Raw genomic sequence first — 19,074 nt, forward strand, 5'->3', positions numbered from 1 at the left:
ATATAGTAGCTCCCGTTTCATGGATGTTAGCAAGCATATTACGAAAACACAAGCTCGATAGTCCATCATTTAGATACTTTCATGATAGGAAATTGCGGTTAAGAAACGTGTGGCACCTGGACAGAAAGCACATTTTTTTTGACTCTCATCCGCTGACTCCTACCTGTTGCCCCTCCGCTATCCCTTTCTGACTCGACGTGATAAGAGCTATTGGAATCTTCGTGAAGGTTCTCGGCAGTCGCATCTACATCCCACAATTCCCACCTTAGCATTCTTCTCGCTTCCCACGGCCAAACCACGCCCACTACCCGGCCCGTGATGAGATTCATACTGATAGGCCCGTAGGTGTTACTATCCAAGCTCTTGCTAGTGTCATTAGCATCGCCTTCAACCCATATATGGTTATACGGTATCATCTGCGGTTGTGTGAGATCTGTGAAATCCATGCTACTAGGGGGCTGCGTATTTAGCTCGCGTGGTGAGGATCGAGGGGTAATTTCATCACCAGGCAGTCCAATGATGCGTTTTATAGCTAGTATTTCAGGATTTCTCGGCGACCTATAAATTGAATAGAGTTAGCAAAGGCCAGAGCAATCAAGAGAATAGAAAAGATTGAAGAGCGAACCGGAACATCACCACCATCCCTCGGCGCAAGCCCTTCCAGTTCTCATTTCCGATGCCACCCGAACTCTTATGTTCGAAATCTTTCGTCCAAAAAAATTTGTTGACTACCACGGTTTCTCTAGCTAGATCCTCCACGCCGTATGTGGCATTCAGATATGGCGCCATGGATGGGCCTCCAACAGGGTATGTAGATATAACATGCTCGCGGAACACGATGATGATGGGGGTCAGGGGTATTAAGGTGAAAAGGAAGGCTTTGGCAAAGATAAAAAATGAGGACTGTGCCCGGTGCTTTCGCCCGGAATCAGGGCCGGATTCGTATTTGGCTCGATTTACTTTTCCCGTCGATGGGGTTGTGGCTTTGGCGCCCCTGGTAACCTCACTAAAAGGCCGTAGAAAACTGACAGCAGTAGGATGGCGGCGAAAAGCCGTAAATTGTGCCGTAGGGCATCGACAAAATCTTCGTGCAAAAACAGAAGGCATCGGTGGTATAAACGGCGATGTCGTTTCCACAATGAAATCTGATGGTGGAGGGAGCATGTTTGTAGTGTTTGTTTGCCAAGTCGCGTGACTGAAGATAAGATAAGATCTTGGAATGAACTTCCAATACAATGACGTCATTTTATCGGCTTTGTGGGCAGGCGATACTGTCGGGTAATGAAGTATGCATGTAGTACACGAGTGCTAATGTAGGAAGAGGATAGAAAGGTGGTACATTTTGTTCATTATCCACGTAGACACATACATACAATGCAGGGTAGAAAAGCCCAGGATATGTCAATGATTAACATTGCAGTTCTCAAAACATGAAAAATATCCTAGCTTAGTCGTTTCTGCGCTTTATCTCTGTCGACGATCCCAGATCTGCCACACTTGAAACCACACTTTGGACGTCAGCAGCAGTTGGGCCCTTATCCACCTCCACTGGGTCATCATCTAATTTCTCGGTGGGAGTAATGCCTTCAGGCTGATCGACCTTTTCCCAATCATCTTCGCTCTTATCGTCGTCTCGGTCTAACGTACGGGTTTCAGATATTGCCACTTCCGGATCACAGATAATAAGCGTGCTTTGCGGGCTTTGTGCTACAGGATCAGAGGTGGGAGCATTGGGTAGCCTAGCAGCGAGGAGGTCAGAAGATTGTAGGGGTTGGGTGTCCGCAACGGTACGGTTTCCCTCGATGGGCGGCGACTGATGTTGATCCGGCGTGACTGGTGGAAAATACCGGCTTTTACAGTCGTTAGTAATTCAATTGAAAATGCTTAGAGAAAAGATACCCACGGAAGCATGATTTGATAGGCCTTCTCGTCCTTCTTTTCAAAAGTGCAGAAAATAACCTTTTCAAGAGACTGGGGACACGCGTCTAGAAAATCTTTTACTGTCCGTATCGCAATTTCGGCGGCCTCTGCACTTGGATACCCGTAAATACCAGTGCTGATTGATGAAAATGCGATGGTTTTCATGCCATTTTCTGCCGCAAGAGCCAGAGACCTCCGGTAGCAGTCCCGAAGCAGATTTCCAGGCTCAGTTTCATCTATTTGTGTTTCTGTCCAGTAAACAGGCCCAACGGTATGAATCACTTTCTTACACGGAAGCTTGTACGCGCCAGTGATTTTCGCGCCCCCCGTTTGACATCCTCCAAGGGTTCGGCATTCGCTGTGTAGGCCTGGGCCGGCAGCACGATGAATGGCACCATCAACACCACCACCTCCAAGAAGCGATTTATTGGCAGCGTTGACAATACAATCAACCTCGAGCTTTGTGATGTCGCTAGTAATATGGCAGATAGTGTCGTTCAGTACCTGGGATGGAATGGAATTGTACGGCGTGGCGGAAGGACAAATGTGTTTCAACCGATAGAGGAGGGAAAGGGTCGGAATTTCAGATAATGGGATTAGAGAGGTCATGCTGTATGAGATAAGTCGATAGTGCCGACTCCTGGTAGCTGTGAGAGCGTGTGAAATATGTAGGTATGTATTTTAGGGCGGGCGCCGTAAACCTAATTTGATATGACGCGTGATGCACTGCACAAGTAAAAGCCACCACGCATGTTACCGTTAAGCGATGCGCTCCACAAAAACAGGTGGTCGACGATCGTTGATGAAGCTGGGTTGACTGGACAAGCTGCATCGTCATCACGGGTGGGGGAGGTGCTGAGGTAACATGATGGATTAATATATTTGCCGATATCCGATAGATTATTAGTTAGCTAACTAGTCCAGAAGTAGCTAGCTAGGGGTCTTCCCCGTGCGTAGTTAATTACCTAAATAAGCTAGCTTAACCAACCCTAATCAGTCGCAGCAGCACACGGCCTGCAACCCCGACGACGTCCGAGTTATATAACTAGATGTCTGTATGACTGATTACCCGATTAAACACGGCTATAGAGGTGGAAGTGTCTAGAAATTGTCAGATTAGAGATGGTGAGCAGACCACCACAACTCGTGTGATGTCAATCATGACATGAATTTATTTTATCGCTTGGACTCCGTAGGGTAACATGAAATATCAGTTTCACTATATAGGTAGATATATTAGACGAATACAAAGATAACACATGGCCTAACTAAAGCCTAAATAGAGAGAGTGACTCTTCTAAGCCTAAGACTGCATAAGAGCCTATGAAAAAGAACAACAATAATAATCAGCATTAAGAACTAAAAACACCAGTCTCTGTGCACACTATGCGTAAACTATCAGGCTTGAGCCAAAGTATTTTGTCCGATAGGCTATTTTTTCCACTGAAAGAGACCCGCGACGTGCTGCTCTGAGAGCGCGGACCGGCCGCCCAATTTTGACACCATTCCGTTTGCCCAGCCCAAAGCTTTCGCCGTTACTAGCTCCCAGGTATCCTTATTCTCTTGGCATTTTGTGTTTAGGAACGAAACGGCCGCCAGAGTCACGATGATCCGCCGTAGGTTGTTGTCTGCTTTGTTAACGTCACCCGGTTCAATTCCAAGTACATTGGCCCAATCAATGCCATCCTCTAAAAACCCGGCGTCCACTCCAAGAATCTGGAATACTTCATTATCCCATTCCCATGATCCTTCGAAGGTTTGAGACAAAATGAGTTGGTGGAAAGTTCTTTCTTTAGACTCGACATTTGGCCTAGAAACTGCGGCGGCTTCGCTCGCGGGGGCAAAAGCTACCAGTTCCTCTTGGTCATTGAAATCAAGACTCATTGCCGTAAATGATGCGCATTCGCTACCCCTTGACCCCCCACCAAGATTCACTTGCCCCCTGCTATAAGCCATTGGCCCCCCGCCACCACGCCTGCAACGAGGCACTGGCCCGCCCCTTCCAGCTACTGACGCACCGCGTTGAGTTATTGGCGCGCCGCTTCGAAACATCAAGACACCGCTGTGTTGGCCTTCCATCTTTCCAATGTGGGCATATTTTCCCGCCAGGTTCACTAGCTCATGCTGCGAGCTGTCAACTGCAACAAACGAGCACCACTTGCCAACAATTTGATATTTAACTCCAAGGCGGACAGCTTCACGTTTGGCAAAGTCATTTTTCTTGCTTTGATGTTCGTCAATGAACAAGACGCCTTTTTCATTTTTTGCATTGAAAATCCAGCCACGGCCCTCCTCCAATTCTGCGGTGATCTTCCGGGCTGTGAGTTGATGAATGGTTGTGCCCTCCCCAGTATGCTCTACCGGAATTTTAAGGGACAGAGGACCGTGCTTTGATGATCCTTTGAGCAGAACGAATTTTGGTTTCTTTTCTTTGACCATTGGTGAGAACAGGAGGTAGACAGTAGTTCGATTGAAGGGAAAGAGGGATGGAAGCTTATAAGGTGCTTGAATGATTGCAGGTTCTGGTATGGTTGGCAGAGGTACCGGCGTTTTAGTGTCTGTCTCTGGAATTGTCTCGTCAAAAAGGGAGATCGTCTGTGCTTGACTTTCCTCCTTCTCAATATTCATTGTTTTAGACTGGTCAGAACTAGGTTCCTCAACAATCTCGAAGTCGTCATCCTCGGCTGAAGAGCCAACGTCTGTTTCATATTCCACCTCCAGGGTGTAGTCGATATGCGGCGTTAATGCACCTTTTAGCATGCGCACAACCTTCTTATCTAGCTCCTCATTTTCAGTGACAGATTGCGAAAAGCCATTTCCCGCGCGCGCAATACCCTGGATAAGAGAATGAGAAAAAGTGTCACCGATCCCCAAACTAAAAAATCGGATTGGATTATTCGGTACAATTTTGTTTATATACGCGAATAACTCTTCTTGCTCCCATATCTCACCATCTGTTAACACCAGAACTTCGAGATCTAGGTCTGGGAAACGGTTTTCGACAGTCGCCTTGAACGGCGCCAACATTTCAGTGCCCCCGAAATCACTATCAATAGTATCGGTAAAGGCCAAAGCTGCATCGAGACTAGCTTTATCGTAGGACTTGCTTTTTTTCCATAAGAAAGAAAACTCGGAGCCAAAGGAGCAAATATTAAACTTAATGCCCACAGGCAAGGATTTCAGAAAGACTTTTAGCGCGGTTTTGAGGGTGGCGATTTTGTCATACATGCTTCCACTTCGGTCAATGATGAATACAATTTCTGGAGCGGAAGGAGGAAGTTCAAATCTTGGCACGATGGAGGTCATGAGAGCTTTTTGATGTGGAAGTGTCGGATGAGTTTCCAAAAAGGCATACGGAAGGTGCTGGTCCTTTGCATTAACAATCAACACGAAATCTTTTTCCAAGGCGATACTCTTGCCCTGTGACCGTAACGCCTTGGTAGCGGATGCCCTGGAGGCGCGATGGTCATCTTCTGAGTCGGTGGATATCCGGCCTAGCAGGACATCTATGGGGTGGGATGGCGAGTGAAGGCGCTGGATAACGGATGAATCGGCTACCATGACATCAACGGTGATATCAATGGCACCGGTCCGTCGGGAACTTTGGCTGCTGGGAACATGAGCTTTACGTTCGGTGCGCAGGAGCTCGGAGACTGTATCGGGAACGTTCCCAAGATCGGGCACGTCCTTGGACCCACCGCCGTAGCGCGGGCATATTGAAGTGGGAATGGTGAAGCGGACGCCATTGGCCTGGGCGTCATGCTGGAGCTCGCCGATATAGGTGATATGGACGACGACGGTGGATTTCGGTGGGATGTTGCCGATGGAGGTGGTGAACGTGTCCCCTGCGGCGGTCGACTGTTCCAGAAGACCAGCGCTTTCGCCCTTCTCGACAGCAGCGTCGTACTCAGTACGGGCTTCATCCCGCTCCTTCACAAGACCATGGATGGAGCGGCCAGCAAAGTCGCACTGAAACGAGACCACACTGACGCCGTCGAACAGCGGGAAGGAGTATGCCGCATTTTCGATAACCGTGGGCTCGGAGTTTTCGAAGGTCTGAGAGAGAACAGTGCGCGAGGTAGTTCCTAAGAGGGTGGCATGGATCTTCAGGTCAACTTGGGGGAGATGAACTTTCTGGACATCTATAGAGGGATCTTGGCGTATGAACCAGCAGCCACAGTGGGGGAGTTGGGCGTATGACATGGCAGATGAGAAGTATCGGGGTTGGTATGAGAGTCTGCAGATGAGTGGGAGAGGTGGTGATGATGATGATGAGAGGAGAAGTGAGGTCGAGAGAGAGAAGGTAAGTTGATGCCTGGTGGCGGAACTGCCGTTTTTGGCGATGACGTACCGGGGTCGCATGTGACATCGCGGGTGTTTTTGGAAGTACGGAGTCCCAGATTAACGAACTAGTTACTAGTTAGTTAGTTATACGCCGGAATATTCCATCAAGACAGGATGCCGCCGATGCGACCTCAAACCGCTGCCAATATCCGCTAACGCACACTAGTCTGCCCGGCTCTCCACCGCCACCCGCACGCCTACCGACGCCAGCTTGGGGAAGGGGAACAGCAGCCCATGCTTGGGCACCACGTCGCTGGCATCCGTCTGGAAGAGCCGCAGCCGGGGCGCCCCCGGCCGGTACAGCTCTGCCAGCGTGTGATAAAGCTGCATGTACACCAGGCTGTCTGTGTCAGCCTGCACTCCACTAGCTGAATTGGGTAGTTACATATGTACACGTACTTCTGGCCCATGCACGCCCTCGACCCCTTCGCAAACGTCACATAGTGGCTCTGCATGATCCGCAGCTGCACGCCACGGCAGAACCAGCGTTCCGGCTCGAATCGGCCGGGGTTCGAGAACACGCCAGCGTCGCGGTGCATCCAGTAGCTGGACATCGACACAGGAGTCTGGTTGCGAGTCAGTCGGCTGCGTGCATCCTCTCTTGGCCCCGCCTCGTGCACTTACGCCCTTGGGGATCGTTCAGCCCTCGAAGTGTAGTGCAACATCTGGCGAGATTCGTGGAGCCCGTAGCATGCTTCCGATCGCCATTCTGTGCCGTTTCGCGGCCGTCAGCTACAAGGCAGAACGGTTCCAGCAGAGTACCCACCGCAAACCCTCCCGGATACAAGCCGCAAGATACGGCACTCTCTCCAGGTCATTCCATGTTGGACGCCCGCTTTCACCTTGCCCAAACAGCGGCGCCAGCGCTGCGCGAAGCTTGATTTCCTTCTCCTCGTCGAGGCACAGGTACGTGACGATCGTAGTTAGCGTGGCCGTGACGTTGTGTGATTCCGCCTGTTGGATAAGCTTGTCGCACCTGGTCAGCAAGAATACCTCACTGCAAAGCTGCTCAGCCAGGGCGTCATTCGCCACACATACCTGGGCCAGTCTTGAATAGCCTTTACTTCCGAGCCGGGATTCATAGAAGTCGTTGTGCACGAGATGGTCGAGAACGGTGCTGTTGTTCCGCGTTTTGCACTCGTCGGGTGGCCGCAACTTGGTTTCCAGGACCTGCCGTCGGATTTTCTACGCTTCACGTCAGCATCACGGCCGGGTAAATGGCTGTAGCAGTGCAGACATCATCCCAGAGCCTCCAATGCGTCATCCGCTCTGTCATCGACCTAACGATGGGCGATGTGAAGACTCTTGGCAAAGATTTTAGCTTCTCGAACCTAAGGTAACTATCCTAACGGCCCGACCTACATACCTTGCCAACCACGGTTAGGCAACCAGAAGTGGGACCGTTACATTTCCATGCTTTAGCGTTTGGAACCTGACCCGCTAGTTAGCGAAGCTAGAAAATTCTATCCTTCAGGGCTCACCATTGGTCGTTGAATGTTGGGTCCGCAAGGTAGTCGCTTGGTTCGTCGAAGATTACCGATGAGATTATATCTGCAGCAGGATGAGAATGCACATCTTATTCATCCTTGCGGAGCAGCGTACCAGTCGTCAGGGAACTCAGAGCGTGTGTCAAGTTTATTGGAACTCCTTTATCTACCAATGCGTTGAGTCTGTTCCGCAGCCTCTTCACTCGCTCCACAACTCTAGGTTCAGCCTTGACAATGCCCGCGCGTGAAAAGAAAGGGTCCAGCGGCACTCGAGATAGACGGTGGTCTTCGTGGGTCCTGGAGATGGCTGCAAGATCTGGGCTGCGATTAGCTGACAGACAATAGGCTGATAGAAAACATACCTTCATAGCCTGTGCCTTGAGAGAACCTCATGTAGCTATCGCTTTTTCTAACCGCACTGGTTACGAACAACTGGTGATAGAACGACGGTTCCAAGACGTGCAGCTCTTCCGGGGACACACGGACAATTGGGCCTTATCAGAGTTAGAGAGTAGAACCAGTATTGCGTAATGCGACATCGCTCGACTACACAACCGTATTTATCGTGCATTTCACGGATCCGGAGGTAATACTCGCCGGTCCTGAACCAGTTGTGGTAGAATTCATACCAGAACGTGATGCGAGGTAACAGCGGACCGGGGAAGTGAGCAATGGGGCTGAAATAGAGACGGTAGATCACTAGACAGGCTATGTACAGCCCGCAGTAGACAAGGAGTGCTGCCGCAATTGCAGGCCAGGAAATAGACGCCAGGAAACCCATGGTCTCTGGTAATCAGAACAAAACTCGAACGCATCTTCCAGCAGCATCGGGAATTATTGGCACAGGAGTTTTCGCTTTATAGTGAAGCTCCAAATAATGAATGTGCCGCCGCGCGAATTTCATTCCTGAGGCTGCCGTCGTGATCCTAACAGAGGCAGCGTTCACCGGGCAGGGCAACAAGGGCACTTTCTTCCACAAAGAGCTCACGGAGGGCGGCCTGCCCCGGGGTCGGGGCCCACAGGCAAGCAAGCAACCAGGACAAGATGGAAATGAGCTTGAGCAAATGAAGGATACCAGCAAAGCTGCGAGAATTGTGAGAACAGTGGGGTTCTCGGTTCCATAGCTACTTCTCCTGGGAAGAGCAAAGAATGGATGGGTGATGAATGGGGGGGATGCTGTTGCTCTGATGGAGAGCTATGGGTAATGTGCGATGTGGTGTCAGGCAGCATTATTGTTGCGATGGCCAGACAGCCCAAGCACGAAGCTCAAGTAAATTTTGATAATACTTTATTAAATTCTAAACCTGTGGCTGCGGTGTTTTTGGTTGAAAACAACGCGGGCCGGAATGCTAATCGGAGGGGCGACTAAGCCATGACTAAGCATCAGGCTCGGCGTGGTTGGCGTGCGGTGTGTGAACTCTACTCCGTACAACGCTAAGTCACGAACTACGGAACCGGCGACGTGCCAAGAGCGCCGTTGCAAAACCGTTGATTGAAACCGAACGAACAAGACGCTGACTGATTATTTATGTATAGGCGAAGGGGAAGGGATTTTTATTTCCCCAGACAAAGCGGTATCGAAGCGACAGGGAACACACCGACAGAAAAGGCCGAGAGATGGGGAACGCCAACTCAGACAAGTGAAGTAAGACACATAGAAAAGAGAAAGGGGGAGGCAAAAAAAGCTGCGCCGGGCCCAACGCCGTAGAAACCGCATCGATGGTAGAACCGGGCCGTGTCGTGGGACGCGCTCCAAGACTGCAGGAACGCTGGCACGGAAGATTATTATTAAGAAAAAAAAAAAAAAAAAAAAAAAGAGGAATGGAAATACTCCGTACGCCGCGTGGAGTCCACGTGTGGACGGAAATTATTATTGGAGGTGCTGGGCTGGCGGCGGCGGCGGGAGCGGCGGGCGGGGATCCAGGCTGTTGCGGGATCGCAGGTGCGCGGCCGCCCGGCTGCCCAGTTTCCTGGCCAGCTTGGCGTAGTGCAGGCCGCAGGCATTGCACAGGGTCCGGGCACCGTCGGGGCCACGCCGCCACTCGGGCGTTTCGGATCGACTGCAGCTGTGGCAGCGGCCGGGGGGAGCGGGTTTCTAAACAGCGCGCGCGAGGAAACGCATGTGTCAGAAGAAGAAGAGGAAGAAGAAGAGAGAGGGGATGGATGGGGGACGAGGTGCATACCCCCCGGCGCCGCTTTGCGTCGCCACCGGCGAACCCGCCGCTGGCAGCTTTGGCGTCGTCGCGGAAGGCGGCCGGGCCCCCTGGCTCGGAGTGCAGCAGACGCATGCGCTCGCGCTGCTGGGCCATGGCGTGTTCCTGGTCCAGGACGGCGCCGCGGATGCGGCCCAGGGCCTCGAGGTTGCGGCGCTGGGTCTGCAGCAGGTCGTCGATTTCGGCCAGGGTGGGCAGGGTGTGCTCGGAGCGGTTGGCCTGGTAGATGCGGGCGGCGTGCACGCGCGAGAAGTCCAGGGTGCGACAGGTGCCCTCGACAACCTAGACGGGGGTGCTCAGTCAGTGGACGATGCTCTCTCGGGCGAGGAGGAGGGTGGGCACCTCGTTCCAGGAGGTCTGCAGATCGAACAGGTCGAAATGGCGCTTCGCGGGCTCGACGGACAGGCTGGCGGGACGGCGGGCTCGGGCGTCGGGCTTGGGGGTGGCGTCGGCGGGCTCGGGGGCCCAGAAGGCGGGGCGCTGCTGGAGCTCGTAGGCAGGGGCGGCGGCGGCGGGCGGGTAGAGGCCGTAGGCAGCAGGCGGCGAGGGCAAGGCGGTGGGTGTCGCGGTGGTGGTGACGCGGCGGGCTTCGTAGGCCGGGCTGTGGGAATGGGCGGCGGTCTTGGAGCTGCTGCCGTGGGAGGGCGAGCGGGCGGAGGCGCGGGACAGCACGGACGGGTTGCGCGAGTCCTGGGAGCGGAGGGAGGTGACGCTGGAGCGTTCCTCGGAGCGACTGGAGGCGGAGGGCGCCTGGTGGTGGTGGTGGTGTTGGTGGTGGTGCTGGTGCTGGTGGTTATGCTGGAGCTGGGGATGGGGGTGTTGGTGGTGCTGGTGGTGGTCGAAGGGGGCGAAGGGGGCGGCCGAAAAGGGGTTGGGCGGGCCGCTGGGGCCGGCGGCGGCGGGCGTCGGGGCGGCGTGTTGGGGGAAGGGGAGGGCGCTGGCGGCGGTGCTGGTGCTGGTGCTGGTGCTGGCGCAGGCGCTGTGGCCGTGACCGGGACCGGGGCCGGGGCCGGGGCCGGGGCCGGAGCCGAGGGCCTCGTGGATGGAGGGCAGCGAGAGGGCGGGCGCGTGGTTAGGCAGCTGGGGAGCAAAGGACGGGTGGTGGTGGTGGTGGTGGTGGTGCGACGATGGGCTGACGGGGGGCGAGGCGTGCGGGCGGGCGAGGTCGAGGCCGGCGAGGGCGGGCAGGGGGGCGGGCCATTGGGGCATGGTGGGTGTGTGGGAGTGTGGGAGTGTGTGGTGAGAGAAAGAGAGTGAGAGAGAGCGAGAGAGAAAGAGAGCGAGAGAGAAAGACAGAGAGAGAGAGAGAGAGAGAGAGATGAGATGGCCGAGATCGAGATGCGGGTGAAACAAGCGTGGGCGAAACGGCGTGGGATGATCGGCGCAGCTCCAGCTGGCCGCCCGCGCGCGCTGCTCTGCTGCGCCTGCTCCCACTGGCTCCCAGGCAACCCGCCCGCCCGTGCGCGATCGATCCGCCGGCGAAATCTCGGGCAGGATCGCCGGCGGATCGCGATCCATGCATCGTACGAGCCTAGCGGTGAGAGTACGGCGGACTACGGAGGAGTACGGAGTACTGTACGTCGAGGTATACGGAGTACTAGTACTAGTGGTAGTACTCTGTACGGAGTACTGTACGTCGTGGTATACGGAGTACTAGTACTAGCACGGAGCACGAGGACGGCCCGCCCACGCTAGCGCCCCCGGCCGCCCGCCACGCCGTAGCACTTTACTCTCTCACTCTCTTACTCTCTCTCACGTCCAGAAAACAGAATAAATTGATATCTAGTATCATATCCACCCACTGCAGAGACCATCCTACTCCCAGCTCTTCTCCTCGCTCGTGTACCGCATCTGCCACCCCACGCTGCCGTTCCGCCCCTCCCGCTCCGTCACCGTCTCCACCGCCTTGATCACGTCGTAGCACACCTCGCTCGTCACCACGCTATCCTGCCGGTATCCCGGGTGGCCCGCCACGAACTCCCGCAGCCACCGTGCGTTCGTCGCCACGCGCCCGTCCGCCCGGCACCGAATCAGCTGCAGATACTGCGCCAGCGCGCACCGCGTCTCCACGTCGATGTTGATGCTGTCCAGGTACGACTCCACGATCGGCACCAGCCCCGGGAACCCCCCGCTCGCCGTCGACCCGTTGACGATGTCCGCAATGCTCATCCGCTCGTACTCCGCCGCCACCGGCCCCAGCCGCGGCGACGACGGCGCCGACGCCGACCGCGAGCTCGACCCCGAGCTGCTACCACCACCACCACCACCACCGCTGCCCCCCGCCGCCCACCCCCGCGCCCGCCGGTGCGGGAACGGGTCCTTGCGGAAGTAGAACGTCTCCTCCAGCACCGCGTTGCGCGCGTGCGCCGTCGCCATGTTCTCCGTCGTGCGCGCGATCGGCACGTAGAAGTTCAGGTCGAAGCTGAGGATCGCCCGCGTGATCAGCACCATGAACACGCTGAACGCCGCGTTCTCAAAGTCCGTCATCTGGATCTCCATCGGCCGGAACTCCACCCGCCACCCAATGTCGTTCTCCGCCGGCGGCGGCTTGAACCGGATGTGCTGCCAGTTCGTCGACTGCAGGTTCTCGAAGTGGTCCGTCTTGTCCAGGTCCAGCTCTTCCAGGTCCTCCGCGAACACCACGATCGGGTCGCGGATGAACAGGTGCGCAAAGTGCGTCGCCAGCAGCTCGTCCATCCCGCCCGCCAGCAACCGCTGTTTGATCTGCTCGTCCACCACCAGATCGGGGTCCATGTACTCCGCCCGTAGCCGCGGATCGTTCGAGATATACGTCGAGTTCGACCCGTACCGGGACTTGGGAATCCGCCATCTATCGTGCTTCAGGGGCTAGCAGCCATGTCAGTCAACACCGCCAAGGTCGTCCCACACAGATCGCTGCGCAACCACCAACCTTCTCCCCGAGTTCTTCTGCTGTCCTGCAGTCGACAGCGTTGCTAATCTGATTCCACCGAACATCCGTGTCCACCAGAAATCCTTTATATATCGGTGTCGCTGCCGTTAGCGCGAGCATGATCGGCCCCAGCGGGCTCAGTTGGTCGTAGAGCTTCCTTCCTTCATTGATGTTCATGCACTGAAACGTAATCTGGAGACAGCAGCTCCCCATGCCAAACGCCATCGCGTCCATGTAGACATGGCCCTCCTTCGCAGCGCCATTCCGAACATCGTCATCCTCCGGCCAGGTGTGGAGGTCGTAGTTCACCGTGGGGTCGTGAAACGGCCAAACCGTGTTTGTGTCGCGATACACGGGCACGTTGAGCTCCACCTTTCGACCTCTGCGCTGCCGGATGTTGGCCGCTAACGTAGGGAACCGGATGTGCGGGTTCGCGATCTCGTCCGGCACAAATTGCGACCGCAGCGCAGGTCCGGAAAGGGGGTAGGTCGGCGTAGAAAAATCATCCTTGGTGCCTAGCCGGGGAAACGTGGTGAGTGTGATAGGGTATTCATTTGGCGCCATATGGTTCTTCGCAATCACCCGTCTGCGGGGTCGGTGAGCATTGCGCTGCGCAAAGGATGGCCGTGGGGCGGGGAAGTCCTACCTCCGTTTCATATTCGATTCCACGCTCAAAAGATCCTTGAACCCGATGCCCCATGGCTTGCCTGGCGTGGCTTCCAGCATGAAGCGGCCAAACTCGGGGTGGAATTTCGGAAGGGGCTCCGATCTACTGTCACTACCCATTAGTCCGCCGTCAACAATTCCAGCATAATGCGTTGGCAGCAGGATCTCGCACGATTTGTCTTCCTTTGCAAGTTCCTGGTCCTTTGCCAGGGATCGAAGGATATCCGCCTGGCAGAGAGACAGCCGGACCTTCCGCTGCTCATCATCCACCGCAACAACGAGATACTCAATCTGACAACGAAGTCAGTCCATGCACACAAGCGCCACCGGGCCCCAAGCAGTGATTGGGCGTACCTCATCTCCCCAGAGCAAGGCATCTCTCTCCTTGCCCTTTGCTTTGTTCCAAATGGACAACAATTGCTGGGATAAGCGGTTAAAACGGCACGGTTAGGCGCAGTGGAAGAGACCCAGTACCTCGATCCCCCACTCTCTGACTTTGTTCGCTTTCGTCTTTGCCTCCGGCCATGACAGCGGGGTGCCGAGGGCGCTGGAGCCAGGGGGTCAGTCTAGAGACGCGGGCGGGAGGGGAGGGCGGAGAGCTACTACGTACAGCAGGCCCATGGCGCAATCGCGGGTAGGGGGGCTCTCAACTCGCTTGGATTACACCGGCGCCTGAGGGGGAAGTCTGGAGAGGAAGTGGGCAGGCGGAGGCTCCATGGGTGCGGGAGGCCATCTATTTAACCAACACTAATTGTCCCCGAGCGAAACGGAACTCCGACCGGGTTGATGAGAAATCCTCCACAGCCGGCGTGGATTAATAAGCGAGGGGCAAATATGCTTTGCAGCGGGAACGACCAGGAGATCCAGCATCAGAAGGGAGGGAAAAAAAAAGACAACGTCAGTATCCAGCTCTCTCCAGCCGTGTTGGCTAGCCCTGGTCGCGGGGGAGAAAAAAAAAAGCTGCGAGAGAGGTTCCCCCCCCCCCCCCGGCTCAAGACGCACCGGCAGCACCCGTCGCCTGCAACACACCCACTGCTGCACGCCGATGGACGGCCGCCGACGGGCTCCTCGCATCCTGCAGACAACCCTCCTCGGCCTCCAGCCGTGTCCGTCGACTGCGCCCTATCAGACTCTCGCCCGCCCGCCCCTCGCAGCACGAGATGCTTCCTCTTACAGCCCGCAGATTACAGTGCCTGCAGAACCATTGGCCTACGCCGCCTGACAGGGCTCCTCCCTACACCTACCGTGGTTGATCGAAATGCTGGCGGGACTACAGAGCCCGCTTCTGGCCCGCCTCGATGGCCCGGGGTTCACGTCACAACCTTGCGGGGCTGGGGAGGTCGTGCGGATGCCGGCGGCTTTGATTTGAGATGCCTGTGTCACGAATAAAAACCCCCAGCTGCACCCCTGGCCTGCTGGCGTGCGCTTGCTGGGTGCGAAGGCTGAAACGCACGGCATAGAGGGGCGTGGGCTGACGGATGGAGATGCCAGGGTGCATGTTGCACTGCAGTCCCGTCTTCAACCATCATAGTCGTAGTTGGTGTTGGAGGCTGAGATATCGCCCGTAGACAGATAGAGACATGGTGTACCAGGAGATAGAAGTATTGCAGAAACGTAGCTTGTCTATGAAAGAAAACCGCCATTCATAACAAAAGCCGGTGCAGTAATGCTTTCATTTCACGAAACAACATTGGTTATACTACAATCCACCAGTAGGTCGACTCTGGCGCGCGCATGACCATCCTCAAAATCTGTCTCGTTCAATTGCTTCGGGCGCCTCCCTTCGCTGCACGCAGCTCGTCCATCTTCGCGACCCGCTTCTTGAACTCCTCATATTGGCATTTTTCGTACGTATGTCTCTCGTTCTACCACACCAATATCAGCACAAATGTGATCCAACACGATAGCTTATTTAACAAGGTATCATATGTTGCATGAACTCCTGGGACCCAGGCTGGAGAGAATATTTCGCACCTCGCATTTCCACGGTAGGTAAAACTCCTGGACGCGGCACCGGTTCAGCGGGATCAGTAAATGCGCGCAGCTGTCTCTGTATGCAATCGGGAGGCGAGCATTCGACATTTCTTCGCGAGTGGCGGCTGCCGGCTCTATCAACACGGTTAGTGATGAGGTTCGGGGTGGTTCCCTCAGAGGTTCAGCAATCGGCAAACTCACGGCTAGTGCCATCCGTAACCAGCTCTTTGAGTGTCATGATACCTCCGTCTTGTTGACCTTTATTCACAAGCAGCTGGGACTTGCAGTTTTATTGAACAGTACAGAGTGCTCCATATAGCCACCATGTGCTTACAAGCACACCCACACGCACAGTCTGCTTGGGCCGGTCGGAACCCGGAGCAGAGTTTCCCCGGAACTCCCACTTAACGCGCTTGTTTGGTTTGTCGCGTCTGCCCTCTTGCTGAGCGCACCATCGAGCTTCTCTGGGTTCACATTGTGGGAAAGCAGGTGTTATTTTCTGTACTGCCAGTTGATGGCATTGCTGCAGTCCTCCTAACCCCCCTAATGCTGAACTTTCTGGCTATAATGAATTTTTAGCAATCTCCTCTGGTGAAACTGAACGTGAAATTCCATCTCCTCTTACCACTTTAAGCACAAGAAAAGAGCCGCACCCTGCGGTTCCATTTTGTGATCACCATGACGGGTATTGATAGTCAGGTCTATTCTGCAACTTACAGCAATGTACGTACTTGAGACCCTCCCACCTGCTTAGTTAGACCTACCACTAACCGCCCTGCGAATAACTAGGTCCCTGTGTATGAGTTCAAAGTGGGGTCAGACAGTGTTATGCGGCGACGCCATGATGATTGGATTAATGCGACCCACATACTGAAGGTTGCTGGGCTTGATAAACCATCCCGGACGCGTATCCTAGAAAGAGAAGTACAAAAGGGCACCCATGAGAAAATCCAGGGTGGTTATGGGAAGTATCAAGGTACAAAAGCTCTCTGGGCATTCGCATGATGACCATGAACACATTTTCGCTAACTTCAACTTTAGGAACATGGGTGCCTCTCTCAGATGGGCGCATCCTAGCCGAACGGAACCGAGTGCTGGACCAGCTGCTCCCCATCTTTGACTTTATCCCCGGTGACAGAACACCACCCCCGGCCCCAAAGCACACCACTGCAGCATCCTCGCGTCCAAAACTCCATAAGATGGGTGCTTCAGGCCGGCGAGGCGGGCGTGGTGGATCATTCGCTGCCGCCCACACGCGCACGCCCACTACTATAAGTTTCAATCACACCCAAGACACGCATTCCCTGGTCCAACCGTCGTTCAATGACGACGAGTCGATCGCGCAAGCCAGCCATGAGTCCTCTTCGGTACTGGCAGAAGAAGATATCGCCCATGTGTCCCAGCGTTCCACCCATCATCGAAAACGGAAGCGAGAGGGTGACGCGAACGCGTTGACGGCGGTGGAACAACAACATATTATGTACGGAGACGAGTTACTAGACTACTTCATGACAGTTGGCGATGCACCCGCAGGGAGGAGAATTCAACCGCCTTCCCCTCCTCCGCACTTCCAGCCTGATCGTCCAATTGACGATCAGGGAAATACTGCTCTGCACTGGGGATGTGCCATGGGGGCTCTGGACGTGGTAAAGGATCTTATCGACCGGGGAGCTAACATTTGCGGGCTTACGTCGCATGATGAGACCCCTCTTGTACGAGCCGTACTGTTCACCAACAACTATGAAAAAAGAACTATGCCGGAGCTCGCTGAAATCCTCAAGGATACCATCACATTTCGAGACTGGTTTGGTGCTACGGTTTTTAACCACCTGGCCGTGGCCACCAAGAGTAAAGGCAAATGGAGAAGCTCCAGGTACTACTGTCAAGTATTGATTGCCAAGCTTGCGGAGATGTATTCGGCCCATGAAGTGGGATTGTTGCTTGCTTCACAGGATTCCAACGGTGATACGGCAGCTTTAACAGCAGCCAAGAACGGCTGCTACCGCCTGGCTGAAACCCTACTACAGCAGTGTCCTGAGGCAGGCAACCTTCCGAACAAGCATGGAGAAACAGCGAATGACGTGATGATTATGCTCCAGCAGCAACAGAGTTCCCAAAGGGATTATCCGCACCGGCCTTCATCTGCAACGCAGCAAAGTGTTCAAGATGCCGACACTTTCCACATTGGGTCTTCCGATACCGTTGTCCAGTCCCGGCCACCGGCGGCCAACGAGCTTACAGCATCTTTACTCCAGAGAATAGGGTCAATTATGGAGGACGCGAACAGTAAATTGGCACGTGCTTATGGGGAGGTGAGGTCGTGTCCGCAGAACTTCGACGGTAGTAGCCATCCAAGGGACATATACGAGCAGCTGGAAATAGAACGTGGGAATATCCGCACTGAGAAGGAAGAGATGTTAGCCAAAGAATCAGAATTGGAACCGTTCGAGGCGCTGGCCGCGCGTCACAGCACCGCGAAACAGCGTTACGAGTCATCGCTGCAACTGGCACAAGACCTCAGCCTGAGCCAGAGTCTCCGGATGGAAAACGGCGACATGGGTGTGCATCAGGAAGTTCCGCCATCGGACCTGGATACTACAGACTCTACTGTACCTCCCAGTGAAGAAACACTCCGCCACAAGATCAGTCTGCTGCGCGATATCGCCGCGGCCGAATTGAATCGCGGCAAGGGCGCTCGGGAGATGGTCTCGCACCGGGCGGACGCGGGGCCAGACGCCCGGCTGAATGTGCATCGACGACTAGTGTCACTGGCCACGGGGCTTCCAGAAAAGGACCTTGACCCCATGGCGAAAGATTTAGCCAGCAACCTTGAATTCGCGCGAGCCAACCAGAGCCGACCAAACAAGCCAGCGTCCAACGCCGGCGCGCAGGTGGCGCCGCAGCCGCTCCAGGAGGCAGATTTTGGCGATCGGGCTGAGGGTTAATATGTTGGTATGGTTGTTGGTGCACCGTGCAGTCGTTTTCGTTTCAGATTCAGCAGACCGCTAGTGCTCGGGTATCATATGTTTTGAGTGCATTCCGGCGGCGTGTAGCTGTGTGTATGGGTGTTACTGGACTGGGCTTTGGAGGAGAATTTGTTTTAGCACCTGTAAGATTAAGCAGTGTGGTGTTTGGGTGTCTGGCTGCGTTTCATGGCGGCGGTCGAGTTGGTCAAACGTCGTGTGTTTTGAAACCCTTCCATTGTCCATCGTCCATTTCCGCTGACTCACCACCGCCGTTTCTCGCTGTGGCTGAGTCAGCAGCGCCTCGACAGCGCTGCGCCGTCTGATTGGGCCAGCGAACACCATACCTCGTTTCACGCTAGCCCCGCGCGGCCTAGCGTCATCCATGCGCTAGCCTGCCTGGGTCATCCGCCCGACCAGCCAGCCAATCACCACGCGCGGCCCCCGTCACTAGCCCCCTTCGCGCCTAGCGGCCTTTCCCCCCCCCCCCTGGCTGCTGTTCGCTGGCCGTCCCCTCCCTCGCTCGCCTCCTCGCCTCTTCGCATTCTCGCTCTCTCGCTCTCTTCTCTCTCTTCCCCTCCCCAGACGTCGAGTCT

General features: G+C 55.0%; 6 protein-coding genes across 6 annotated transcripts; 1 reads left to right on the forward strand and 5 right to left on the reverse strand.

Annotated features, from left to right (window-relative positions):
• Positions 1 to 98: 98 nt before the first annotated feature.
• LOZ57_002141 (uncharacterized protein) lies at positions 99 to 1,164 on the reverse strand (the record flags this gene model as incomplete). Its single annotated transcript, XM_049251219.1, has 2 exons — positions 99 to 558; positions 626 to 1,164. The coding sequence occupies 2 exons, from the start codon at positions 1,162 to 1,164 to the stop codon at positions 99 to 101; spliced, it is 999 nt and encodes a 332-aa protein (XP_049110069.1).
• Positions 1,165 to 1,447: 283 nt separating this feature from the next.
• LOZ57_002142 (uncharacterized protein) lies at positions 1,448 to 2,529 on the reverse strand (the record flags this gene model as incomplete). The annotated part of the gene is made up of 2 exons (XM_049251220.1): positions 1,448 to 1,850; positions 1,904 to 2,529. 2 exons carry the CDS (start codon positions 2,527 to 2,529, stop codon positions 1,448 to 1,450), a joined length of 1,029 nt encoding a protein of 342 aa, XP_049110070.1.
• Positions 2,530 to 3,351: 822 nt separating this feature from the next.
• LOZ57_002143 (uncharacterized protein) lies at positions 3,352 to 6,123 on the reverse strand (the record flags this gene model as incomplete). Its single annotated transcript, XM_049251221.1, has 1 exon — positions 3,352 to 6,123. One exon carries the CDS (start codon positions 6,121 to 6,123, stop codon positions 3,352 to 3,354), a length of 2,772 nt encoding a protein of 923 aa, XP_049110071.1.
• Positions 6,124 to 6,426: 303 nt separating this feature from the next.
• On the reverse strand, positions 6,427 to 11,173 carry LOZ57_002144 (uncharacterized protein; the record flags this gene model as incomplete). Its single annotated transcript, XM_049251222.1, has 10 exons — positions 6,427 to 6,604; positions 6,664 to 6,830; positions 7,303 to 7,449; positions 7,672 to 7,696; positions 7,746 to 7,815; positions 7,867 to 8,067; positions 8,114 to 8,245; positions 8,307 to 8,535; positions 9,935 to 10,246; positions 10,307 to 11,173. 10 exons carry the CDS (start codon positions 11,171 to 11,173, stop codon positions 6,427 to 6,429), a joined length of 2,328 nt encoding a protein of 775 aa, XP_049110072.1.
• Positions 11,174 to 11,779: 606 nt separating this feature from the next.
• GSH1 (glutamate--cysteine ligase) lies at positions 11,780 to 14,162 on the reverse strand (the record flags this gene model as incomplete). The annotated part of the gene is made up of 6 exons (XM_049251223.1): positions 11,780 to 12,811; positions 12,876 to 13,461; positions 13,522 to 13,832; positions 13,896 to 13,961; positions 14,016 to 14,088; positions 14,152 to 14,162. The coding sequence occupies 6 exons, from the start codon at positions 14,160 to 14,162 to the stop codon at positions 11,780 to 11,782; spliced, it is 2,079 nt and encodes a 692-aa protein (XP_049110073.1).
• Positions 14,163 to 16,193: 2,031 nt separating this feature from the next.
• On the forward strand, positions 16,194 to 18,460 carry MBP1 (Transcription factor mbp1 (MBF subunit p120); the record flags this gene model as incomplete). Its single annotated transcript, XM_049251224.1, has 3 exons — positions 16,194 to 16,238; positions 16,305 to 16,491; positions 16,557 to 18,460. 3 exons carry the CDS (start codon positions 16,194 to 16,196, stop codon positions 18,458 to 18,460), a joined length of 2,136 nt encoding a protein of 711 aa, XP_049110074.1.
• Between the last annotated feature and the right edge of the window lie 614 nt (positions 18,461 to 19,074).

This window comes from Ophidiomyces ophidiicola (genome assembly GCF_022830035.1).
Source record: "Ophidiomyces ophidiicola strain CBS 122913 chromosome Unknown scaffold_5, whole genome shotgun sequence".
In the NCBI taxonomy this organism is placed as follows: domain Eukaryota; kingdom Fungi; phylum Ascomycota; class Eurotiomycetes; order Onygenales; family Onygenaceae; genus Ophidiomyces; species Ophidiomyces ophidiicola.